The sequence below is a fragment of the Microtus pennsylvanicus genome, chromosome 3, assembly GCF_037038515.1.
Source record: "Microtus pennsylvanicus isolate mMicPen1 chromosome 3, mMicPen1.hap1, whole genome shotgun sequence".
Taxonomy (NCBI): Eukaryota; Metazoa; Chordata; class Mammalia; order Rodentia; family Cricetidae; genus Microtus; species Microtus pennsylvanicus.
The window spans coordinates 115,939,908-115,967,504 of record NC_134581.1 but is presented as its reverse complement, the minus strand read 5'-3'; the positions used below and the strand labels follow the sequence as shown (position 1 = coordinate 115,967,504).

Below are 27,597 nucleotides of genomic sequence, written 5' to 3'. Positions count from 1 at the left end.
CCTTCCCCCTTTCTCTTCAGTCAAAAGTCACCTGCCAAGGGCTGGTAGTTGCTGCCTCCCCTGTCCGCTGCTTCACGTTGCCTTGGTTCAGATACCTTTCTGCACCCCCTCCTGAAGTCCCCTTGGCCCTGTCTGCCAGCCTGGCATGCCAGCAGCCTCCCTCCAGCTCTTGTAGCTTTTTGGGCTCCTTCCAGACTCTCCCTGCCTCCCTCTGAACTGTTCTCAGCATCTTGCTCCCGCCCTTGTCAGCTGTTCACCCCCCGGGGTGGGGGAGCTGCCTCCTATTTCCTGGGCTCTCACCTTTGCTCCGCAGCTGCCTCCTCCCTACTGCCCTCACCTCTTTTCTCAGATGTGTTAATGATCCTGTCTTTGGAGTCCCAGCGTTTACAGTGCGTTCACCACCCATTTGAAGGGGGCACTTTCATGCCGATTCTGTATTTGACTGGTCTCCTAACTGAAATCCTGTGCTGATTTCCCATTCTATTAGGCAGAATAAAAGGATCCTGGGAGATAGCAGACCACGGGATTAGGGGACCCTAACAAAGTTTTAATGGCAGGTTTGCCATCTCCATCTTACAAACTTGGTCAGCCCGGGTTCCTGGTCTACACCATCAAGCAACTCACAGGAACCTGAGTGTTGTTCTGATTTCCAGCACCAGGGTTCTTTTTGAATACCTCTAACTAAGATGCCAAATACTCTTCAAGATCAGGCCTGGGCTGCTCCTCAGCTTCTTACAGGGTCCACAGCCCAAGCCCCACCCAAGCACTGGTTGGGGAGGGGAGCACTTGTTTTCAGATGGGAGGGCAGGGGGGCGGGTATAGGGGAGATGCAGGAATAGATTCCTCCGGGGGAATCCTAGGTGTGACTCGACCTTTTGGATGAGGGCAGGCAATGAGGAAAAAGAGTTCATCACCAACTAGAGCCCTGCAAAAGGCCAGGTACCTAAGCCGGGGCTCCACACGGTAGCCAAGAGGCAGCCTTTACGAACCGTCTCCTTTAAGAAGCGCGCCTGCGTGTGTTTCGGGCCTTGTATACTCGTGTGTGTGTGTGTGTGTGTGTGTGTGTGTGTGTGTGTGTGTGTGTGTGTGTGTGTGTGTGTGTGCATAGGACGGAGCGTGCGCGCGCGTGTGGTTGAAGAGTGTGCACGCGCGGGGCCCCCGAGAGCCTCGCAGACCCCGAGAAGGAGGAGTTATGTAGATTACGGGTGAACATTCTGGAGGGGGAGCGGAGAGGAGGGAAGGAGAAGCAGAGTGAGCTGGGAGCGGCGGAGGCCCTTCCCGCAGAAACTGGGGGCACCGGCGGCGTAGGAGGTGGAGGAGGCGGAGGACGCAAGGGCTGGAGGCGGCGGCTGCGACTCGGCGGCGCTGGGAGTCGGGAACCGCGGCTGAACTTGGGCGCCACGTTCCGGGCGACAGCAGGGAGAGGATGGTGAACGCTCGCCACCACTGACCCTGCCTTTCCTCAGCTCCTCCCCGGCTGCCGAGTCCCCGCACTGATCTCCTCTTCTGGAAGGGTGGGTGAACCTGCAAGCTCCCTACCCACCCGAGGACTTTTTTTTGAAAGGAAACGAGGGAGTGGACATTGGGAAAGAGGGAGAAAAACGCAGGGGAGCTCGTCCATCCGTGGAGGCACAGTTCACTATGATCTTACTCGCCTTCAGCACTGGAAGAAGGTTGGATTTCGTGCATCGTTCAGGGGTGTTTTTCTTGCAAACCTTGCTTTGGATTTTATGGGCTACGGTCTGCGGAACGGAGCAGTATTTCAATGTGGAGGTAAGACTACAGTGCTTTCTTCCTCTCCCCTCGCCTGACTGCTCACTGGAACCTTTCCTTCACTCGCGGGTCCTTGTAGCTCGGAGCACATTGTTTCCTTTGCAGCCAGCCACCGAAACCCATGTTGAGTTTGCCAGTGTTGTAGGTGATGGATGCCTGGAGACCGACAATCCGTTATCCCCAGCTGCACAAAGCACGATGCTGCACGCTCAGAGACTCATTGTAGCAAGCTGGTACTGCTTAGCCAGGGAAGAGGCAAAGCTCTATCTAGAGCAAGCGTGTAGTTTTATAAGAAAGCTTGAGTTTTTGCTGGATCCAGAGCTAGGGAAGCAGCCTTGATGGCTGGCATCATGTGCCGCCTGGGTATTGTTCCTGCAATATTTCTTCTTGTGGTCTGTGCCTAACAAAGGGAGGATAAAAATCAAAGATTTCAAGGAGAACATGGGAATACTTGATATGCTTAATAACACCACTTTGTGATAAAACACTCGGGCAGACAGTGTCTTTCTATTAGACATAACTTAATACACTTGTAACTAGATCTAACTGTAGAGAGCACATGAAAACCATTGCCTTAAGTGCCTTCTCTCTCCCTTCCCAGGGGACTGAAAATAAACGTGGCCCCATCTAATAGTTCGGGAGGTGTGTTTTTAATTTGACTTCACACTGACATGACAAAGCCTAGATGTCTTAGATTGACATTTGTTAGACTGTGGTAATTTTGGGAACAGACAGTAGAAACAATAGGGAACTTAAGGATAAGGAGTTGTCAGACCTTTGCTAAAGTGCACTTCCTGTCATCAACTGAGCACTAAAGCCAGTCATGTGCAGTAAATCAATGAACGGCGTGCACACCTGAGCTCTGACACAGTTCCTTCCATTAGCATTACACATAAGGTTGAGAGTGTGGGAAGGTCTGGGTAGAACAAACTTCTCTTAATTAGCTATCATGGCTTCATATATCTCAAAAGAATTAGGCTTGAAGCTGCACTGATTGGTGTGATACTTAGGTTACTGTCCTGAAGCTTCCTGTTGTGTCAGGAGCTTGTGTTTACACAATAGCAGGACCTGTTGCACAGGGCTTGAACATGTTTCATGCAACCGATTTATAAGCAAAGTGTTCATAATAAGTACCATGTGTGCAGGCAGAGTCTTCTATGGACTGTCCTTTGGCCTTCATTTAATGGAGCTGAAGCAGTATAGTTGAAAGAGTAAGAGCCATCATCACAGGAATTAAGGAAGTTTGCAGATGTTAAGTAGGAATATGTTTCAAAGGAGCAATTTAAAAACCAAAATAATTTAACCCTTTGAAGCCCACCGCTTGATTTTTCTACTTAAAAACAGCAATGGAGAGAAAGATTCAGACTTTTCTTGATAGCAAATTTGAACTTTTGGAACTGCATGCTACTATGAGTTTTGTATTAACATTTAAACCAAGGGATAATTTGATTGAAATAAAGGAGTGATTGATTCAAAAGCTGAAGGAATGAAAATGGAATTTGTTGTTTATAATGTTATATACAGAAAGGAATGTTCCTACGTGGTGGTAAAGGAGATTGTGAGGATGGGGTAAGAGGGAAGGCAGTTAGAGTAAGTGCTGGCTGGTATCTTGTTTCCTGTGGGAATTTGAGCCTGGGTGGATAGCTACCTGCTTTGGGAAACTCTAACTTACATTTACAAGATTGAATGACATCAGTGTTTTGATGATTGTTAGGTTTGTTTGAGCAGACTAAATATAGATTAGAATGTATTTCCTTTTATTGGAAGCTTTGTCTATTCAACCAGATATTGTTACCTGAAAGAGATTGAGATACTTCTGTAAAAATGATTTCATATTGAATTTCAAATATCTCCTTCTGTCTCTCAAGATTTATGTGAAGGGCAGTTCACAGAGCCACTCTCCCGTTGGAGGGGGAATATTTAAGTTATTCCAGCCATGTTTATTGCACAATGCAAAGATTTAGTTGGCACTAAAGAGTCGTGTGCCCTCTGAGACCTTAGCAAGCTTACTTACCACAAAGGGAATTTTCTAATGATTTATAGGAGATTGTGTTTCACAGTTTGTATTATTTCCAAGTAGCTTTGTAAGCTATTTAGTATGGCTTCAGTTGAATTTCTAAGCATATGTGTGTGTACATATGTATGAATGTATGTATGTATATATATATATTACTATAGCTGATAGTAAACATATAATATAAATAGCTGTTATTAAAATCAAAATGTTATACAAGATAATAGGGCATTTTTTGACTAGTGATTACGACTGTTGAAAGTTTACTAGCTATTTCTTCTAGATATTGTTTTTTCTAATAGGAAAGGGAAGAATAGTCCATTATTTCATTTCCAGGAAAAAAGAAATTGTGTTCTATAGTCTTGGTTGCAAAACATACACACTGAGATTGCTTTATTTCATTGATTCAAAGACAATCTTTTCTTTAAAAAAAAAGAGAAAAGCAATAATAGCGTTCATCATGCTTGAGACTCATAGGATTCTGATTTGTATCCTGATTTTTTTCCTGGTAAACACACTAAGTTATTAAGTGGGACCAGAGCTGTGGAGAGATGGTTTTTATGCTTTATGCTAAGACTGAAGTGACTTATACATTGCAGAACTTAATTTGTGATTGTCCCATAGTTTTGTCATGACTTAAAGTTAAAAAGCCTGTATTTTTCCCCGAAGGAGGGGTTGGATAGAAGTATTCATGTTAACTCTTTCCTGTTTGATTTTTTTTTAAAAAAAATAAACATTTAGAGTGTTCCACTTTCAGAATGGATGCTAGAAATTTTTAGATATTCTTATAAAAGTTGGTGAGAAATGGATATTTTTGAGTTTTTGAATAAGCAAATAAAGTATCTATTAAATCAAGAAACAGATACTATCTAAGATAGTACTATGGATAGATCCCCTGCATTTCTAAACCCCTCCTTAAGTTGTAAGTGAACATTTATCTGCCAAGGTCTCTCTGTAGCCTTGAAGTGGTCATAGTCCAAGTCACCAACTTACAAACAGTAGCATGACTAATATTTACTGAAAATCAAAGACTGCTGTCATTGGATGACACTCTACACCTGAGGTAAATTATTAACAAGAAATTGTGATTTAATTCCTACAGTTTTGAAATCATTTCATCCTTAATGTCATTACTAGGAACTTGAGATTTTCATGATTCTAGGGCTTATTTTTGGGGTACACACATTTTTTGTTCTAAAAAATGAAATAAATTATAGTTCTTGATGGCAATAACTTATCAACTTTTATAGCATGACATATATATGAGCATTTTTAGTTTGATTTTTAAACAATGATACATGTTTGTTAAGAGGGAAAACATTGAGAGGCAGGTTTATGGTAAAACCTTGTAAGATTGAATGGTGCACACAGCAATGTGGAAGATGATGGTTATCATTTTGGGGGAAAAATGATCTTGTTAAGGCAAAGTTTGATTTCCTTAAATCAAAGAAATAAGATCCTATGATCCATATGATCCTTATGGATCATTTATTAAAAGTGTTATGCATTGTGAGTGTAACTATTTCTTAAATTTTCTTCTAGTTTGTTTATATAACTGGTTGTTATCTGATCAGAGTTCTCAGGCTTGTCTGATCTATCTAAATAGTAAAGCTTTGATTTGGGTAACTGTGCACTGCATTGGAAATCGCCAATAATTGATTATGAAATGCTTTAAAAGATAAAGGTACTTCTGTTTTATAGATTTAAAATTCTGTATGTTGAGATGCTTCATTCTTATTTCTTGGTTTCTATTTGCTTGAATGTTCAAGACTCATAATTTCGTTTACTCGTAAAAACTTGTCTTCAGCTAACCTCTACCCTCAGCATTCTATACGTCTGTGTCGGAGCAGCTGATGACTGACCTGTAACAGCGTCCCTGTGACTAATTCATAAATGTGTGTATCTGCTGTGGGATTGTAGGCTGAACGAGACACTCCACATGCTTCAGAGGGCCAAAATCTATAACCAGAGGACCAGGAGTTAGCAGTCTAGGGCTCCCCTGCTTCTTGCTGTGTTTCACTATGCCACTGACATTCTCTCTGGAAGTTGCCTAGATAGATTTTGCCCAAATCTAGAGTCCTTTAGCAATCCTTTTGGAAGGTATACAGACACAGGAGATATACTTGTCCTGACACCACCTAGCAAAGTGCACTGAGACTTACAGGTCCCCGTCCAGCTGGATTTTCTTTTTCAGACCCTTCCAGAAAATAAAGATCAAGTTAGATTCAACAGCTGTTTTATTCCTTTAAAGTCACGTTAAAAGTGATGTATTGAAGTTTCTACTATTTCTCATTCAGGATATGCAGTTACTAAGTAGAAAATCTTAATGAACTTGTTCAGATTACTAGTAATTTTTCTAAATTTTGATTAGCCCTATTACATGTGAATTTATTTCATTTCGAGACCCTCTGCAGCTACTCACAATGTACATGTTCTGAAGATTTCTAAATGGCTCAGAATATTTTCAGGCCAAAATGATTATCCACGAAATATTAGACTCTATGTGTTGGATTTATTAAATGTTGGAAGAGAAAGACTAATTTCCTCATGTTCCTTTGGGAATTTTCTGACCCCATTGCCTGTGAATTTTAATTGTAAAAGTTCCTTTTCTCATTAGTTTCCCCTACAGTTTATTTCAGTATCTGTGGATGTAATTATGTCTATTACATTGCCTTTTGTGGAGTAATGTACTTATGAAGAACACACATCCTGAGACTAGATTTCCTAGCTTCTATCTCATTGTGTCTGCTGGAGTACTCATCAGTCTCTGGAAGTTGTAGCTCACATATCTGAGAGATGAGGATACTATTTCCTTTATAACTTGTTTTGATGATTGAATGAATACTGTATATCCTATGCATATATTCATGTACATTATTGGAACCATTTTCTTGCATGGTTAAACACAATACTCTTTATCATTATTACTAGTTTTAAATCAGCATTGATACAGAGGACTTTGACATGATGGCAACAAATTATATAATAGTCTATCAGGTTATAACATGTCAGCCAGTCTGAAAGGTTTCATTTAAATATCTTTTCTGTTTTTGTAATATAATGTACTGAAAATCAATCACACTAACATCAGTACATTTTATTCCTGTGGTTTTTTCTTAGACAGTTTAGCTCAAGAATGTGATTCTCACATTTTGTCTTGTCATCTGTTACTATCATAGAATGTCAAGTTCAGCTTACACCTTCTATTACAAGGCAGAGTTTGCTGAAATCTGTTCCTAGTAGAAGTAAGATCATGAAAAATAGTTATTTATAATTCAAAGGGCCTGTGCACCTTTGGTCAATTGAGGACGAAGGGCTTCCCCTCTAAACATAGGACTAAGAGTCAATTCATAAACCAGTTGTATTCAAATTTTGAATATTAAGTTACAAAAATGAACAGGAAAAGGGAGCTTTTCTACAAAGACAGAGGGAGCTAATAAAATCATTTTTTATGTAGACATGAGAATGACAACATGATTCCTGAAGGGGTATACTGGAGCATGGTGTAGATGTCACAGAATGGTGGCATTGGCTCTTGTATTGTCACTCATTACCTTGATCATGGGCTTGTAATTCCTTCACTGGCACCTCCTAGGAGTGTGTATTAAACTAAACTGTGCATATTGATGGGATAGTGATTTGTTGCCTTTGCGGATTTGGTCAGCTCTAAAATCACCTTGGAGGCAAACCTCTGGGTATGTCAGTGAGGGATTTTTCTAGATTACCATGATTACCTATATATGGACTACATCGAAAGGGCAATGGAAGCTCTGAGTACCAGTTGTCACAAGATCCTGCCGCCATGACTTCTCTTCTGCAGGGAAATTGTGCTCTCCAGCTGTGAACCCAAATAAATCCCTCTCTTATGTTGCTCTTTTAGGGAATTTCCCAAAGCAAAGAGAGAATACAAAAACAGATAAACAAAATAAAAATCAAAGCAACCCAAACTGACAGAAAAGTCATTTCCAAATTTACAGTACTTAGTTTGTGCTTCAGAACACGTGGTATATATAATCATGAAATGTCAGGGTGGGACATATCTACTTAATTGTCTGGGTATCTGTCCTTCCAGGTTCCCATAGTCCTTAAGTCCCAAAGAAATCACACAGAGGTCTACATTAGTTATAAACTAATTGGCCCAATAGCTCAGGCTTCTTATTAACTCTCATAATGTATATTAACCCATTATTCTTACATGTTAGCCACATGGCTCAGTACCTTTTTCAGCGTCATTGTCACATCTTGCTTCTTCTGTGTCTGGACAGGACTGCGGAGGGAGCTTCCCTCTTCCCTGAATTCTCCTGTTCTTGACCTGCCTCTACTTCCTGTCTGGTTGTCCCACCTATACTTCCTGCCTGGCTACTGGCCAATCAGTGTTTATTTAAAACATAATTGACAGAATATAGACAATTGTCCTGACCATACTTACTACTAAATTTGGGAACAAATTAGTTTACAAAAATAGATGTTTCACTTTTTTTTTCTCTAAAATCTGTGACTTGGGTGGGCTATGCATGGTTTCAACTTACATCAAACTCCATTACTGTCTCTAGCAACAAAGGGTACCTCATTTTCAGTGAATTAACTCTCTCTCCCTAGATCAGATGATGCCAGTTTAAAATAAGTTTAAATAAGACTTTTGCCAAGATAAAAAAGTTTAAAAATTAAGTATGAGAAACATGACAATGTTATTTTACAAAAAGATAAAATAGGTTGTCTAAGCCTTTTTGAGGATGCTTCTCAAAGTTGATCTATCTATCACCTATCACCTGTCTGTCTATCTACCTATCTATCATCTATTATGTATCATCTCAAATATTATTGGTTGGTCTGTCTATCTGTTTCTCTTACTATCACCTGTCTGCTTAAGCATAATTTACTTTCATTTTACTTACTGAGGAAGATCATTTTAAAACATCTTCTGAGTGCTAGTTTATCTTTCTCACCACCTATTTTATTTTGACTGTGAGAAATAGGTTGCATTGGTTTCATGAAGTATTTAGATAATATAATCAAGAAGAAATTTCAGGTAAAAATCATAAATGCCAAGTAGTTATGTAAGTAATATCTAAGAAACAAAACGCCTCTTGTCTTGTTTTAGCTAAGGAAAGTTATTTGTAGATCTTTGAGGTCATTCACGAAACCATCCTTGATTGATGCTTCCTGTCATTTAGTGCTCTGAGTGACTGCTCTGTCGTGGTATTTCTCCACCAACTCTGCTGACTCACTGCTTTTTTGTATGTGCATTTTTGCACAGCTTGGTGAGCCACATAGCGATTTCGATTAAATGTGACCTCTGGGTGCACTATATTAAAAGAGGCTAGAGGGCACAATTGAGCTGTCTACTAAGGATTCACATAGCTTAGAACTTGGTTTAAAATCAAAGAAATTAGGTGGAATCAGATGACGCAAAATGACTCATAGATAATCAGGTTTTTGAAGAAGCCAGTGAACACATAGCTTATGATTTATGATTTTCACCTGGCTTGAATGGCAGTCACTTGAAACCAAGATTTACATATTTCTTGAACTCAGAAGGAAATTAACATTTCTTTGGGGAAAAATGTGTGCTGAGCTTAGCACTATGATAAATATGTTGTGATGTAGCACAACTTTATGTATTATTCTTTTTTGTTGTGGAAAAGTTCAAAATCTATTTGTCTTCAGTTTCTTAAGACCGAAATGACTCATGGTCTTAGAGTAGAGGCAGGATAAATTTAATTAGATGATGCCTATTATATTGTTCATAGCAAAAATCCAATTTTAAAAGTACAGAAAGATTTTTTAGTCATTTAATATCTACTTTTATTATTCTCTTAATATTTATTAGGATCATAGTAAATAACTATTTTCCAATAAAAACAAGTTTTGAGATATAGTTTATGCCTATTGTTTTTAAGATATTTAAGAAGTTAATCACAAGACTATGAAACCAATTTATTTAAATAGAAACTTCAGAAGTCTTTTACTTTAAAAATTGTTAGATACCTTATATGAAAGATTATTATAGGTAAGAAGGTTATGAATAGGAAGACATTCACTAACACATTAGGGAGTACTGAAATTTAATTAAAACATAACCTACTCACAAATGTCATTCAAGTTTTAAAAATGTGTTTTAGTCGAGTAAGTGTGTGTATATATATATATATATATATATAATATATATATTATATATATATTCATTCTCAGGAGAGATTATTGAAAGTATATAAATTATTTAATGGGATAGATTTTCTAGTATTTGTTTCAGCTACACCCAAGAGAAGGCAGAATAAACCTTTCTCTTTGAGGGAAAACTGGATACCATAATGAATGGCATTTCATGTCTTCAGATTGCGTGTCCTTAATGTGACATGAGGGAAAGACAGGCACAAGCCTTAGCACATGACTGATATAATCAAGCTCAGTGGATATCACTGGAAGAGTTTTTCTGTGGGAACTTGTCAGGATTAAATCACTGTTCTGTGTTAATGATTTGTAACGATTGATATTTGTCTTTGATTCGGTATCTATATTTTGTTCATTCATTCCTTCTCTAAACATTTGCTTCCTGGTTCTTCTCATGGGCCTATTGGTTTCTCTACTTAGTGTATTGAGAAAACTAATTCTTTTTTTTTTCAGGAATTTTCAGAATCTGTATTACAGGTTGGGAAATGTTATGAGAAGCCAAATGTCTACCTCTCCCCTTAATCACCCTCAGTTAAATGAGAGAGTTGCAAGTAGGCCACAGAAAATAATGAATGACCAACTGCTTGTATATCATTGAGAACATACTTAAATAGTTAAGAACATTGCCAGTTGCCGGTAAAACCTTTTTGTAGATTGAATATTATTAATACTGCAACAACCTTTTTTATATCACTGACTGCTTTGCTTCTTTATAAGACTAAGGATAGCTGTTCACTCTGTGGGCAATTTAGGATTACTAGAGGAGAGTTTGCTTGTAATAGGTATGTGATATTCATTGTTCATCAATAGCACACGTCCTTAATGACAGCACAGAAAGAAGCAAGGTTAGCAGTCGGGCATCCCTGAGAGTGAGAGTTGGGGGAGTTTTACTTCCTGAAGTCACTCTCAGGACTAGAAGTGCAGAAACAGACATCTCTTGCCATTCTAATTGAACTAGAAAGACATCTAGATAATTAGCAAAATGGGAAGTCTTCAGATTTCTTTAGATGTTTAAATTTAACTATAAAAACAATGTTAAGTAACAAGATTGAATGCTGAAACCCTAAGCATTTAAATATTTCATCATCACTCTAGTCTTGTGCATAAGCACAGCTCTCTCCCCTATGCAGTGAGGAGTTAGTCACAGAGAGAGAGTAAGGATCTTGACAGAGACACATTGAAAGGAAATATTTGGGTGAGAAGACTAGAATGAAATCAGGGAGGCTATGTCTGGGTTCCTAAGTCAGTTCAGAAAAAATAATCTCCAGGTTCCCTATAAGGAATGTTGGGTACACTTCCATTTAGTACTTTTTGTACTCCAATATAAAGGTAGATATTTAATATGCATAATGAATTTGAGGGACTATTCTAAGAATCTTACCTGGAATAAAATTGATTAGAAGGTCCTCGATTTGATTGCTTGATTCAACAGTGATTATTTACAGATCAATAAAGTTTTAATGTTAAATGTCTTTTATCGTTCTTAATCATTAGACATTTGTAACTTCTCTAAGATGTAATCTGAAGTTACATTTCATAGTAGATAAATTGAAATCTTATTCCTCAATGGTTTGTAGCTATATAGCTTACTGTTAAATATGATACTCGAAGGTCATGAAAATTTCATCATATTTTAGGATGGAATGAATTGACCATTGTAGAAAACATGAAAGAAAACACTCATCAAAGGTCAATTTTATGACCCTTTAGGAGAGTGTGTGTGTCTGAGACTGTGGATTTCAGTGTGGCTATAGCCGGTCATAGTATATGAGTTTTGGTAATTTCTGAGAGATTTACTATATCAAAGTATTTATTTGTAATACAAAGTAACGGAGAGGGGGGGAGAAGAAGAAGAAGAAGAAGAAGAAGAAGAAGAAGAAGAAGAAGAAGAAGAAGAAGAAGAAGAAGAAGAAGCCTCAAAAATGATAGAGTAAATATTCAATTCAAATTTTGTCAACAGGCCTAATATTCTGTCACTACTATATTTTTTTTTACAGCATCTATGTTGGTGACTGACCAATAGATAACAAAATAGCTTCCATGAATCATATCATTTTTCATTATTCTTTTAAGGAAGATCTGTGTCTAAACCAGCTTACAAGGGTAAAACTCTAGCTGGCTTTGTGAAATCCTCAGTGTTAAATATTTATTCCATGTCTTTCTTGCCTCCCTTTTGGAGCAGTGTATCACGTGTGTGAGAGTTTTAGATGTTTTGACTACACACTGTAAACTCGAGTGAGTTGAGTTATTAACTAGTTCCCCAGTTACTCACATACAGAATAGGAAAGATAATAACGATGCTTGTTGTAAGATTAAAGAGTTAAGGATGGCTATTGGACAAAGATAAAATAGCAATTTTTTTCTGATTTATCCATTCTACTACAAAATACCTCACAAAATGTACAAAATAAACGAAACTGTGTTTCTACATAACTTAATGCTTAGCAGAGAATGTGACATCTCTGGGAGCTGGGACCAAATTAGGTGAACTCTGTCTATAGTGGTTTTCAGCAATGTGACCAAAGGAAAAACCTTGATACAGCCAACCCAGTCCTCTATGACACAAAGGAAGCTAAGTTTGGGGAGACCAAGGTGCCTTAGAGCTCACAGGTCAGTATACCAGAGAAGCGATAACTACAAAGAGTGAGAACATGAATGATCTCAGGAGGTTTCTCTCCTTGCACTTGCTGTATCTCCCTATGAAGTCTCTACCCAGGGAGGGAGGAAGCAGTCAAGTAGATTGGAGGAAGTAATAACTGGTGCTTACGAAGCAATGCCAATAGTGCATGATCCCTTACCCCAGTCAGACAGGAAATCCTCATTTTCACAGGTTATCTGTAGAGTACCCCAAATTATCCTGCCACAATAAGTAGGAAATAACCAGCATTGAATGCAGCACTGTGTGTGTCAGTTTAATGATTCTTAAAGGTCTGAAGTAACAGATCATTCTAAGTGATTTAACAATGGAGCTCTTTAGTGTTTATTGGGATAAAATATCCCAAATGGTAAAACTCATAATGTTTGCCATCCATTAAAAACTTTCCAAGCATGGGGATACAGAGATTGATCATTCAGTTAATTGTTGGCCACATAAGCATGAGATCCTGAGACTAGCACTCACTTAAAAAGTGATTGTGGCATTTAGGTTGTTTCCAGATTCTGGCTATGACAAACAATGCTGCTATGAACATAGTGGAGCACATGTCCTTGTAGTACGATTGAGCATCCTTTGGATATTTACCCCAAAGTGGTATTGCTGGGTCTTGAGGAAGGCTTTTTCCCCTAATTTTCTGAGAAATTGCCATACAGATATCCAAAGGGGCTGTACCAGCTTGCACTCCCACCAGCAATGCATGAGTGTTCCCTTTACCCCACAACCTCTCCAGCTTAAGTTGTCATATCTGTTTTTGATCTTGGCCATTTTTACAGGGATAAGATGGACTCTCAGAGTTGTTTTTATTTACATTTCTCTAATGACTAAAGATGTTGAGCATTTCCTTAAGTATCTTTCAGCCATTTTAGACTATTCTGTTGAGAGATCTCTGTTTAGGTAAGTACTCCATTTTTTTAATGGATAAGGAAAATGTGGTATATTTACACAACAGAGTACAACCCAGCAGAGAAAAATAATGACATCTTGAAATTTGCATCAACTTGAGTGAGGTAACTCAGACCTAGAAGGACAATTATATGTACCCACTCAAAGGTGTTTTTTAAATATAAAGTAAAGAAATCTGGCCAAAAATAAAATCCCTGAGAACCTAGAGAAGAATGAAAACCCTAAGAGAGACATATATCGATCTAATCTACATGGGAAGTATCTCCTGAGTAAATTGGGAGCATGGGCACCATGGCAGATAAGCGGAGGGAAGAGGCAGGAAGGGGAGCAGAGAAAAATATATAGCTCAATAAAATCAATTTAAAAAAGTGATTGTGGCAACATAGACCTGAAATCCAGAGTTAGGAAAGTGGAAACAAGAGCATTATGGGGGCTTACTGGTCAGCCTGTTTACTGGAATAAGCAGTTTCTAGGTAGAGACTTTGTCTCTAAATACAAGGTGGAGAGCGAATAGTGAACAGGGAAGGCATGTTACAAGTTACAAACGCGAATAGTTCCTCTGTAGTGCACATAATTCTTAAGTGTGGAAAGAAACGCAAAAGAGCAATTCTGCATAAAGAGATTTCAGTGTTTGTAAGCCAATCTCAAAGATGACATAGGTGTTAAAATTAGAAATATGAGTACTAAGCAACTACAACCGTATTATCTATGCCTAAAAAACTGACATGTGGAAGATAGTTTTTAAGAATTATAAGGTGAACTTCTAAAGATCAAAATTATAATAGGTAGATTGAAAATAAAACAAAAATAAAATTAAGGTTAGAAGCACATTAGGTATTACTGAATAAAAACTAGGTCACAATAACAGAATGAATATGCATATGAATCACCAAGAACAGACAATTTTAAGATGAACAGAATATGCAATATCATAATATACATGTATTTTAAGTGTTTTAAAGGGAGAAACAAGCAAAAAAAGAAAAGAAAAAGACGACATTTTCCCAACGACTTTATAGGAATTATGCAAATTCATAAATCCAAGAACCCCCAAATTAGCACATGCCACAGAGATGACCATCCCCAAGGTAAACCCAACAGTTTGGGTAAACAAATTGTCAAGAGAAAAAATATATTAGACACAGAAATGGAGCTAGCTTACACAGTGGGGAATCCAAAAAGGAAGAAAGGTTTGCTGCCAAAAATCATAAAGAACACCTTGAAATACTAAAAGGAAACAACCAAGTAAAACAAAACTGCGTAGAATTTCACACTTGCTGAAAATGTCTCTCAAAAATGAAGTGAGAACAATTAACTTAGGCTTAGAAAGTTTGAAAGTTTATTTTTGGCCTTTCAGTATCACAGAGAATATTCAAAAATTCAAAAGTATTCCAAACCCGGGAGGCAACCTGAACATCCACCTATGTGAGCAGGGACAACAAACTCTAGGAGGTCCATAGATGGAATACCATTAGAATAAAACAGGAATGGCCTGGGCTGGGGAGATGGCTCAGAGGGGAAAGGGTGAAGTGAACACCCTACACGCGTGAAGATCTGCGTTTTTATACTGAGAACTAATGTAAAAGCTGGGCATAAATAGCACACAGAATCCCAGAACTCCAAGGAGATGAGAGGTAGGGACTGAAGAAGCTACAAAAGCCCATGGACCAGATGGCTGGCATGCAGCAGCAAGCAACACATGACCTTGTCTCAAACAAGGAAGCCCATGAGGATTGGCACAGAGGTTGTCTTTCAACCTACACTTGTGTACCCTGGAGTTTGTGTGCCCCCCTCTTATAAGCAGCCACTTAAACACAAAGATTAAAAGAATGATAAGAAGGAAGAAATGTTACAAGTAGTAAAACAAGAATTAATCCCTACATAATTAATGTTGAGTGAACACAGCAGGACAAAAAGAGAAAACTCCACGACTCCATTCCAGAAAATTATAGAGAAAAGACACAAATCTAAGGCAAGTGGCAGCAGACTGGTGAGGGTAAAGGGACTAGGGAGGTGGGTTAGATGGAATTTTAGACACTTTCGAAGACTTTCTAGGTAAAAAATATTTTAACATTTCTGATTACAGTATTTGTTTCACATGGATGCCAAAATTTACTACTGACACTTTTAAAATATGTACAACTTACTGGGTATTCTTTGTACTGCAATAGAGATATTAAATTATTTCATTTTGCTACATAATAACCAAGATAATGATAACAGGTGGTAATTTCATATATACTGTTGCCTAAATTGACATGGAAAAGAATAGATTGAATGTTAAATGCTTAACTGTAGAATATGGTTTTGATTAGCATTCGGTTTTAGTTGAATAATGAATTCCTGTGGCTATTACATTAGAGGAAGACCACTGCATTTTTTTAATCTCTAGTTACATTCCCTCTTCTCAGTTTGTGTTCTCATATATCACCCTCATAAACAAGAAACTAATCTCTTCTCTCTACATTTTATCTTGTGTTTTCAGCTACATTGCTGCTGTTTTCTACCACATGGGTGTAAATTTTAAGGCTTGAAACCAACCTCAATGTACACAGCTTTTGTATACCCTGTCACAACTTCTGATTATTTTCCTAATGTCCTGTATTTAAGTAATTTTCTAGTCTTCTCTTTCTTTTATGTAGCCTGATTTTTGGGCCATGGTAACTCCAATCTTCACATGCTGTATTATTCCATGGCTTGTCAACAAGACCTCTAAATGTCAAAGTTCACCCCTTTGACTAGCCTGACATTCAACTTCTGCATTCTGTGATATATCAAAGGGATGGTCTCTATACACCTAAAAGAAAATAAAAACCCAAATAATTACAACATGTGGTTTATATCTGTTTTAAATTGTTAGAAATACCTGATAAACCTTAAAATAAATTTTTAGAATTCCATTAAGAATGTCATTGATATATTATCTTATTAAAATATTTTACAAAAATTAAATATTATAGAACTTAAGAAGAGTAACATTGTTTTATATTTTCTCAAATACTTTTTGTAGCCCAATGTTAAAAAGCTCCATATTCTGCATTTTCATAGGCAGTATTACAAAGTATTATGCGTAACCCCTAGTGAGCTCAACAGGCAGTTGCAAGGAAATGAGAGAAATAAGGCAGATTTCATAGAAACTTATGAAATTATTTTAACCTAGAAGACACTGGAAGAGTTTTAGGGCACTTTGATCCATGTGTGTATATGTATGCACACACACACACACACACACACATACACAGATACAACCTGTTGAGTCTGTTAAGTATAGCTTGTGTGTATATAATTAAAGGACTGTCCACTTTGTACTGGATAACTAAGGGGGGTGCGCCTAAGGTTACCCCTTCCTCATTACTATATCAACAACATTGATATTGTCATTGTTCAAGTCTTGCTTAGGCTACATAATGTTGTGGTATCATTGGTGTAGCTTCCCTGTCATTTCTAGGAGACAAAGTCTCACAGAAAAGTCTAAACATCACTATTAAAAATCTATTGATTTTCTCATTAAATACTAAGACTTGACCTACAGGTGTTAAATAACCAGATTCTAATATTTTCACTTCTTTATGCTTTTGTGTTTTGACCTTCTTCTCTCTTGAGCTCTGTAGGCCAAATGCATATTTTTAGGGAGAGAATTTTAAAGGGACTGAAATATTATTTTATTTCTTTGCTCAAAGTATATGAGGAAATTTTGAATATTAGAGCCAACTAAGTGGCTTACTAATGATCTGATGTCCAGGTGTCGTGTAATAGACCTAATCTGTCTCCCACAGTACAGTGCTGCATTTATTTTGGTCACCTTGTGTTCTATAAGCTGCGATTGTTATGCTAAAAGTAAAGAGCACCAGTTCCTACACTCAGGAACAAATGGATTACATCACCTGGATTCAAAGGTGTAAGTGGCTACTAATGTTTTCTAATTTATTTAAGTTTTATTCATTAGCTGAACACATGCCCTGAATGATAATATAGCACCCCACATTTATTTCAGTTACTTTATTAAGAATATTAAAATATTCTAACATTAAATAATCAGGGCTTTTAACTACTCGGGTTACTCTCAAATAGTTTATGCTGTGCACTTCTGTACTGGGAACTCTTTTCCTCTTATTTCAACAATATTTTTGAGGTGGCTATAAAGAGTGTTTTCTGTCTTCATTCACCAATGGAACATTTATGCAAACACTTCTGACTTGGCATTAACAGCTAAAACATGTCTGTGTTATCAAGATGAAATTGAAGAGGATAATAACCTTGTTCTAGTTTAATGACTTTAAGTGTAGTCGTTGCTATTAATGATCAGGAACTCCATGTAAAAGAGTTTTCAGGAAACAGCAAGAACACTTTATTTGTATTTCATTGACGATTTTAAATTAATACCAATCATTCTTTTGCTACATATTGAGGAAATGATGTATGCACTATTAAGTTTTAGATGTACAAAAGTCTAAGAATTAATAATAAAATAATAATTTAAATTTCCTTTAAATAGCACATCAACACTAGATCATATGTTGTGTTCTAAAAAACACAATTCAAAAAATTCTTGAGTTATTGACATGAAGGAATTTGGACTTTTGAGAAGTACCTCTTTCCTAGCAGAAGGAGAAGAAGGATATGAATTCTATCACTCATTGGTAGATGCACTGTGATTCTAGATTGCATCTTCTGTAGCAGTGTTAAGGAATTATGTCAATATTACAGAATATCAGTATTATTCTAAATTAAGGGTAAATTTTATATGTAATTTTTAATAATAAAGTTTAAAAAGAGAATGAACATCTAGTTATTTTCAGTTGTCATTCATTAACTTTATAAAGAATTATAAGCTTACTTATTTCATCCAAGATAATTGTAGATATAATGTATATTATCTTTAAATTCATACCAATGGTAGGAGAGAGTGTAACTCAACACTAAGTTAGTGATGAAAAGTTAGTTAGACCAACATCACAAAAAGTTGAAATTTAGTATTATATCACCTACTGCTTTAACCAACAGTATTTGTTTATTTTTCATGTATTTACTTTTCTGTTAACATTTCTTTGTCGTTTCCTTAGAGTTTGAATTTCTGAGTTAGTTATTTCCATGTTTCCATGACTGTACTAGTGATGGTATGGTGAAATGTTTTTTGATTAAGTAAATGGACAGAATTTTTTTTTCTTTTTTTCTTGTGACAAGTTGGGCTGTTTATTCAAGATTTTCATTCAGGGTTCCTGGTATCATGCAACAAGAAGCCATTTGACCCACTTTGAGTGTCAGAGGGGTTTGTCATAAATTATGTACTTTTCCACACTGTCGACCAGGTAGACTAAGCAAGCAAAAAACTTATTTTTTTCTCACTTTTTGTTAGTTCTCTGATAATCTCATACAAAGTATTTTGTTCCCATCTATTCCCAACTCCTCTCAGATCTACCTACACTTCTCCACAGTTTGTAAACCTCTTGCCTCTACAGAGATCTCTTTCTCAGCTCCCAGCTCTGCTTCCATTCACTGTCTGGCTTCATTCCCTTGGATGCACTATCTGTACTCTGTGTGGTGTTGGTCCCCTATCAGCTGCAATATTTTCCTTTGCCCTATAGCTGGAAAAAAATTACTTTCTTTACCAGTATGTGCTGGCTGCCAAGTTTACTGATCAAAACCAAGAGGAGATCTAGGATTAGTCTGCATTAGGGCATTAGCTATCCCTGAACTTTACAGAAAGGGTGAGCTCCATAAAAGGCAAAGTCCTGAATCTGGGAAGGAGCAGAGAAAGTGGGGTTCTCAGAAAGGGAAGAGCCATACTTCACAGGCCACCACCAACAGCTGTCCTAAACAGGTGAATCGAATTATTCTTGCCTGTTCTTTTTGCTCTTGCCATTTATCTGCCTTTTTTCCCCCTTCTGCCTCCTTAGGTATCCCACTGACATATGACATTTCCCAACTTCCCTTGTCTACCATTTTCTTCCCCACAGCTGGGAACATTTGAATTGCAGAATTCCCGTGCTTAAGAGCTGTGACTGTCTGAAGAAAACTATCATGGGTGCAGAGTGAAATGTCAATGATGAAAAAGAGAGCAGAGACATCATTTGTGTACAGATTATATAACAAAGACAGAAATTGGACTGAGTGTGGCTAATATGACAGAGACAACAAGTCCAGAGCTTAAGGTTGGTCTTGAGTAGTAATTTGAACTCCTACTGTATGCTTTTCATCAAGATGAAGAAATGGAGAAATGCATTATTTCCCCCCCCCAACACTCACTTTGATGACTGAGGTGACTCCCTGGTCCCATTATTTTTTTAATAAGGAAGTTATAGATATGCTTTTGCTGTGACTAACTATATACTTCACTAAAAGTATGAAACAATAAAAAAATAGGAAAACTTTCTCAAAAAAGGGGGGAGGGAGAGAAAGCCTCATGTAACACAATAAAAATTAGGAATTCAGACATGAGCGTCCATGTGAGATTCATGAACATGCGAGACAGATTAATCATTAGCCAGTTTCAAAAGTCATTATAGTAAATGAGGGGTGGTTATGATTCTTCTATTATTTGGACTGTTGGCCACTTCTAACAAAATACAGTGTGAAATGGTAAAGTTATTTGCATTTGAATATTCATGTGTAAATTCATTATTGTGGTTCTTACAAACCTGTTTTGGTGGAGCGATAGGTTCAAGAGTGAAAGTCTGTTTATAAAAGATTTCTGAGTTCAAAGAAAGAGAAATTCATATTCCTTCAAATCATTTTATGGGGATATATTCCTTTTCTCAGTAGCAAACCTAAGTTTGTGTTGTATCTGGAGTTCAGTCATCTCAGCTCTTGCCATTTTAAACAAAAGTGTCTTTTATCTTTGTTTAAATTTATATGCAATGTTACAACTAAACAGATTCCTAACTATATACACACCTTGTCATATCTGTGTACATGTTTCACTGTTTTTAAGGGAAAGATTTATAGTAGAGCATGCATATTCCTACGTAATTCAGAGAGCTTTTGAAAATCAATCAACATTTTAAATATGTCAGTATTTTTGTCTTACTTTTAAATTTTGTAGCAAATAATTCACAGAGATTTTGAATATAAGAAATATTTGCCTGCTTCCAGGACATAATGAAGAAGAGGAACAGACAGTTACACTCTAAGGGCTTTTCATGTGTAGGTCCTGCATCTAAGACTTACTGCAGTTATCAAACAGAAAGATGCAGAGAATGGCTATAAAGGGGATACATTCAGGGATGATGGGCTAGTGAGATAGGTTAATAGGTCAGAGTTCTCACTTTTCAGTCTGACAACCCGATAGAAAGAGAGAATAGACCACTACAGGTTTTCCTTTGAAGCCATCCAAATGCTATGACACGTGCGTCCACAAAATACTCAACCACAATGAGAAAATAATTGCAAACAAAAGTTAAATCATAGATGATGTTGGTTGGTGCAAGTAGAGAAAGTGATTTTATAGATTTTAGTAGAATTATGTATAGGTGTAATTCTAATAAATATTTATGTAATACCACTTCTAATGTTAAGCTTTACTCTTCCTATTTCCCTTGAGTATGCAGATAATAATAAGACTCATGGTTTCTCTTCTTAGTGTTTCAAGTATTATTGATTTGAAACTATTGTTATTTTGACCTACTTTAATATATTTGCTAAATTTTTATTTTAGTTTCATGACCTTCCTTTCTTCAACATTTTCTTTTCTCATTACCCTCTCCCCCAACCTGTGTCTTTTTCTGGCAGTCAAGGCTTAGAGGAATGAGTTTAGTATTTATATTTGATAATTATTAGATAATGTTTTAATATAGAAGGTTTAAATTTACAGTTTAACAAAGAGAAAAATAAAGTGCAATGCAATTCTCCCTACAATAACCTTGGTAGAAAAGGATGTTTTATATATATATATTTATTTTATAGTTTATATTTTATAATTTATGCAAATTTATTTTGCAGTTATGGTAGTTGAATTCAAAAATAAAAAAAAGTATTTTATTAAGTAATAACTTGCATGCCTCCACATTTCTTCCACAATTTCAGTGTAAAGGCCTCTTGGCATTCTTCTCCATGTCAAATTTTCAAGTTTAACTTAACAGGAAAATACTAGAAGCTTAAGTAACACAAATATATATTTTATTATATATTTTATATTGTTTCTAGTGCTTAAGACATACAGATATTAGATATTCAGTCTTAGCATGTCATTAGGAATATAGGTATGAAAGTGGTATATGAATGTTTCTAATATTTGTTATATGAACTGAAATTTATTGACTTCTTTATAGACTAGTTCCTCAGATATGAAAGAGGAATAGTTTTCTGGAGAAGTTTCTAGTCTCCTGTGATTTACTTGACTTTTTAAATTTTCCCCATCTTCTATCCCAAGTCTCAAGGCAGCATTATTATAGGAACAACTTACTGACATCATAATCACTATGTTGACCTGACCGTTTTGACCGTATGTCTGTAATCTCAAGTTCTTAGGTGGCAGCAGAATTCCAGAGAGCTCTTTTTGAGTTTACAATCAGCAGGAGACTTCGTGTTTTGTATGACAGGGGTTTTTAAGAGATGATTCTCCCTAAACTATCCTTTGGGGAAGAAGAGGAAGTGGAAAAGGGGAAATGGGATTTTATTTCCATGAGTCTTTTTGCCTGCTTCCCTACAAGTATCTTCCAAATAGAAGATCAAGAGATATCATGTGAGCATTAACTTGAGGACTGACGTTTGGAAACTTTCATTTTTGAACTTTAAATATATTTAAACAATTGTAAACCCAACAGCAGGAAGTAAGATTATATACATTCACTGAAGTAAAGAATAAATCATCCATGAAAAAAAATAAGCTAATCTGTTTGCAATATAGTTTTCTTAAATTGGGATCAGATACAAACGCAGTTTCAAAGTATAAGTAAATAATTTGAAGATTTGCATTTTCTCTGACAACTGTACCTTTTGTCATGAAAGATTCTCTCTGTTCTAGCCACCCCCCATTGTATAATTGTCATAAATTAAATCTGAAAGAAAAGCTCACATTTCTACTAACGACATGATAAGTCGCATGGACTGGTTTTAAATCTTCTGTTCATTCATCTCCACTGTCAGCCTTTCTCTGTGCTGTCTCATTGAGGTAGGAATATTTTAAAATACTGCCTTCTCTCTCCGTATGTGCTGAATCATTGATCTTGGTTTGGGAAACATTGCTATACGATTTCCTCAAGGATTGTTATCTGAACAATTGCATGTGTTTTTCATTTCATTCTCTAAATTGAATTCAGGTTTATTGGCCTGTAATTTTGTGGTTCTTCTTTTGTTCCACACGTAAATTTGGCAATTACAAGCAGTACCTCCTCTCCCACCCAGCCTGCGCTTGGATGCTTAGATGGATCTAACTTCTTATACTCTTCCATGCATAGGTATTGAAGAGGGTATATCACAGAATTTACTGAATCACATCAAAATGTTTAACAATCACTCTTTCTTCTATTTTACTAATAGTGACTTAAAGATTAATGTATAATTACATCATTTCCTCACCCCCCTCCCTCCCTCTGTCCCCACTTATATGCCCCCAAGCCTATTTTATTTCTTCTTAAATTTATGGAATTTTTCTATTCAGTTTTTATTGTTTCTCCCTCTCCCTCCCTCCCCCCTCTCATACACACACAGAAATACAACTTCATAAATATGTATAGTGTTGCCTGTATGTATATGATTTCAAGGCTGACCACTTGACACTGGAAAACCTACCAAGGGGCTCATCTCATCCTCGGGACAGACTCTTTCTCTGTCTCTCAGCAGTCCTTAGTAACCTTTAGTTCTTTGTTGAGGTATTGGGTCCCGTGAGATTTCCCCTTTAATACTGGTATTTTTGCTGGTTTTGTCATCGTTCAGGTCTTATTTAGGCATACATTTTGTTGAGGCGTTATGGGTAAAGTTTCCCTATCATTTCTAGGAGATACAGATAATTTCAGAGCAGGTTATGTAGTTCTTTGAATTTGACAGTCTCTCTGCTCTCCTTCCCAGGAAGTACTGTGCCTTAGTTGCCCGAATTGTTTTGTAGATGTAGGCATTAGGGTTGACCACCCTGTGATGACATCTTTGCATTCTGACAAGCTGTGTTTTTCTGTCATGGTCTACATACTTTTCATAGGGGAGCATCTTTGGTAAGAGGTGGGAGCCACACTTATCTGTGGGTATAGGGAAATAAGTAGAATGAAGTTATGAATAATAGTGGTTGTGCGTTCTGTTCTAAGATCCATCACCTCGCCGGTGCTGTTAGTTGTATAGGTTACCATTACCAGATAGGATTTCCCTCTTGTTGAGCAGGCCTTATGTCCCTTAGAAAGTTGTGGATTACAGCCAAGCTAGAAGTCCCACTATTGCACATTTAGGCCTATCTTGCCATGCTCTTCATTGTTGAGGTTTGAAGGTGGCATAGTTGGATAGGACTATTGATTCTTTCTTCCCTTGTCAAATTACCTAGTACAGTGAAAGTTAGCCCTTACGTAGGATGTTTTCAGATCATATCCAGCTTAGATTCTGAGTCCTGTATCTAAAGTGTATGGTATCTTCATCAATAAGGTTTTAACTTCTATCTGTCTGAGGCAAGGAAAAGCAGCAGCAATAGCTTATATTACTTAGGGACTTTCTATAACAGGTATCAACTAAAATGTAGTTGGTAATGGAAAATAGGGGATGGCTTAACTTAGGAATAGGGATGTCAGTATAGAAGGAGAGGATGAGAAGATGGAAAAGTAGCATTAAGAAGATCTAAAAAACACCAAGAAATAATTTATTTTTATTAACATAAATTGTATATTATGCATATAAGTTATATGTGTATAAATATATTTTATTAAAGTTATGTCAGTTGAGTTGGCACATTCCCCCCAAATCCATAAACCAAGAACCCCAGCACCAAGAATGAGAAACCCTGAGTTGTTGATCATTCTTATTTTTTAAACAGTTTCATTGCCTTCTCAAAAATTTATCCTCCATATCATTTTGAACTTGCACAAAGACAGCTTTATTTTCCTAGATTTTTTTTTATTTTTCTTACCTTCTTTAACAGGCCTCGCTCTGCATTATACTCACACCTATCTCCCTGAAGTCACAGAGGCATGAAATGATTGGTTAATTGATTGCCTATTCTCCAGTTGTCATTTTAATAGTGATCTTCATTGGGGTTTCGACTACTGTGATAAAACACTATGCCTAAAAGCAACCTGAGGAAGAATGGTTTTATTTTACCTTACTTCTTTTAAGTCTATCACAGAGAGAAGCCAGGACAAAAACTCAGGGCAGTAACCTGATATTATGGAGTGCTCTTTACTGACTTGCTTCTCATGGCTTACTCAGACTGTTTGCTAATAGATCACAGGACCAGCAGCCCAGGAGTGACATCATCTACCATGAGCTGATCTTTCCCACAGCAATCATCAATCAAGAAAACAAACCCAAAAATAAAAACAGATGAAAAAGAACTAGTCAGTGCTGTGGGCATAGTCCCTTTATCCTTAAAATAGAAGTGTTTACCAAATACCTTGCACATATTCCAGACACTGTATTAAATGCTGCCTATGTTACCACTTTCTAGTTATGATTGCCTATGTAGATACTAATTGTCCCAATCTTGTTACCTTCAGTCCTAATGTTCATGGCAAGAAGTGCTTTAGGTTATGACTTCACAGAATCAGGAATTTACTGATTGGACAGTTCCATCTGTAGTCAGAAATGCTTCTCAGTTCTTCAAGTTTTGAGCGTGTTCTGGATTTTGGCTTACTCATTACAGTCACAGTAGCATATACCCAGTCTAGAGAAGAGAAAATTGGGATCACAGAATTGTAGAAGACTTGCTGGCCTAATGTCTTAAAACTGATGAATGTGACAGCCAGTGGTGCCAGATAAACGCCAAAGCACATGTCTGCAACCACCACACACTATTGCTAGTTTGTTAGTCATTGGGTTGTGCGTGTGAGACGCAAACCCCATCTTGACTTTGTTAAGACCTTCATTGGCACCGTGCTGTTGTATTTTTTTTTCTAATGATCAAGTCCTTGAATATTGGGTGACTAATCCTGAGCTTCTGTGTGGTGATATTTAGAGGGATCACTTCGGTAGTGAGTCATAATGACCTCTGCAGGTGTCTTTGCTCCATGCTCCCAGGGCTGGTTTTCAGATTTTAGAAGTCTTGTTTATTCCATTCCATGAGGTACGAAGTTAAGTAAAGGTGCCCTGGAACTTGCTTTTCAGGCCATGTTGGCCTCAAAGTTAGAAATCCACCTCTGGGATTAAAGGCAGGTGGCACTACAGCCCAGCACATTTCCAAAGGCTGTGCAAGGTTCTGGTGTTTGTCCCTTGAAACACCGTTTCTCCCCATAACAACAGCTGCAGATGGTAGTATTCCCCATGTTCTGTGCATTGCTCCTGCCAGTTTCTCTGCTTATAGTGTGTGCAGGGTCACTTTTGGAAAGATGAGTATGGGCTTATCTGTGTGTGGAAAATCCTTGGATAATGATATTTTTGGCAATTTCATAAAAATATACCTATGTAATCATAAAGTAAATATACAGAGATTTTGTTTTGACTTTGAGACAAGTTCTCATTCTTTGGTTAGACTGACCTGTAACTTGCCATAAAACACGTGCTGGCCTCACATGTGTGGCAGTTTTCTCCCCTCAGCTGCTCAAGTACAGGATTACAGGTGATAGCTAACATACCCACCTTAGATGTTGGTTTTCATTTAAATCATTTCCTGGTACTAAGTCACTAATGTTAAGTCTTAGGTTTTTAGTTGTTAGTCTTGATGCAGAGTTTGGATCTGTACTCCACTGTCCCCAGACTCATGAAAGTCTTCCTACATCAGCCTCTCAAGCACTGGGATTATAGGCATGAGTCATTGTAACCAGTTTTAAAGTGCCTAATTTGTTGTATTTTTTAAAGGCAGTTGGAACCAACCACAGTAATAGGAATGAATGGAATAAGTTCTTGCTTTAAGTCATAATTATCTTCATTTCAGATATCTTCCAGGTGGGTCTTTTAGTGTCACTCTTTTAGTGGAATAAATTTTAGTGTAAAATTTCTCTTTTTTATCATTTCAAATTATATGCATGCCTCTTTGTTGGTACGTGCACTTGAGGATGCTTGTGCTGACAGAGGCCAAGGGTATTGGATGTCACTAGAGATGAGGTTACAGGTTTTGTGAAACACCTGATGTGGTTCTGGGAATTGAATTCTGGTCCTCTGGAAAAGCAGAGCCTGCTGTCAACTGCTGAGCCACCTCTCCATCCCAGTCCTTACTCCTATTCATCTCTATGTCTCAGAATAGCATCTGTCAACTAGTAGAAGCTAAATGATCAACTGTTAGATGAATGAATGTCAGATTGCAAAGTTGAGAGGGCAAAATAATTATAATTCTTGAGTTTTTTCTAAAAATTCAGACTTGTCTTAAAAGGATTCCATTAAATTAACACATAAATAATACAAACTTTTAAATTTAATGCACTCAAATGGTGTATTATATTCGTCTTTATCTGATTTTTGTGTTTTCATATCTCTGGTATACATTATGTGCTGTTTTTTTGGCTTGTTAGAGAAAAAAGCCATATTACATGAGCTCATGAAAACATCCTTATGCATTTAAAAATATATCGTAGGCAAGGGATGCAACAGCATCTGTGCTTCATTCATCTCCAGAATATTACTACACAATTTCCAGGGTTACTGTCCTCTTCAGCTTACATGTGTTTCATGAGAGCAGATTAAGGGTTGGAAAGCTTTTATGAATTCTTTTCAAACACTGTTGTGTTTGTTTGGTGTGAACACTAATATTAAGAAAATGGAACATCAGAGGAAATAACTTTTGTTTGGACTTTGTCCTTTTGAATCACCAAGGTCACCAGCCAAATACTTACATTGCTTTTTTATGATATGTTCTCTGTAGTACATTTTTTTTTAAAACATGTTGTCTAAGAGTAAAATTTACTGGCTCCATGTCAAACTTATGCATTCAATCTCTGACTTTCCTATTTCCTTTCCAATTTATCTTCCCAAAGTGGTTGCAAATACCTATAACAGTTTTTATCTGAAATTGTTGGGA

At 37.0% G+C, this 27,597-nt stretch overlaps 1 protein-coding gene across 1 annotated transcript in view; it reads left to right on the top strand.

The window, feature by feature from the left end:
* Window positions 1-1,030: 1,030 nt before the first annotated feature.
* The window catches only part of Mmp16 (matrix metallopeptidase 16), a 184,758-nt gene continuing 158,191 nt past the window's right edge, over window positions 1,031-27,597 (top strand). Inside the window, exon 1 of the mRNA XM_075966915.1 lies at window positions 1,031-1,773. Coding sequence (XP_075823030.1) covers window positions 1,642-1,773 — 132 coding nt within the window. The 5' untranslated portion in view covers window positions 1,031-1,641. The remainder of the gene's footprint in view (window positions 1,774-27,597) is intronic.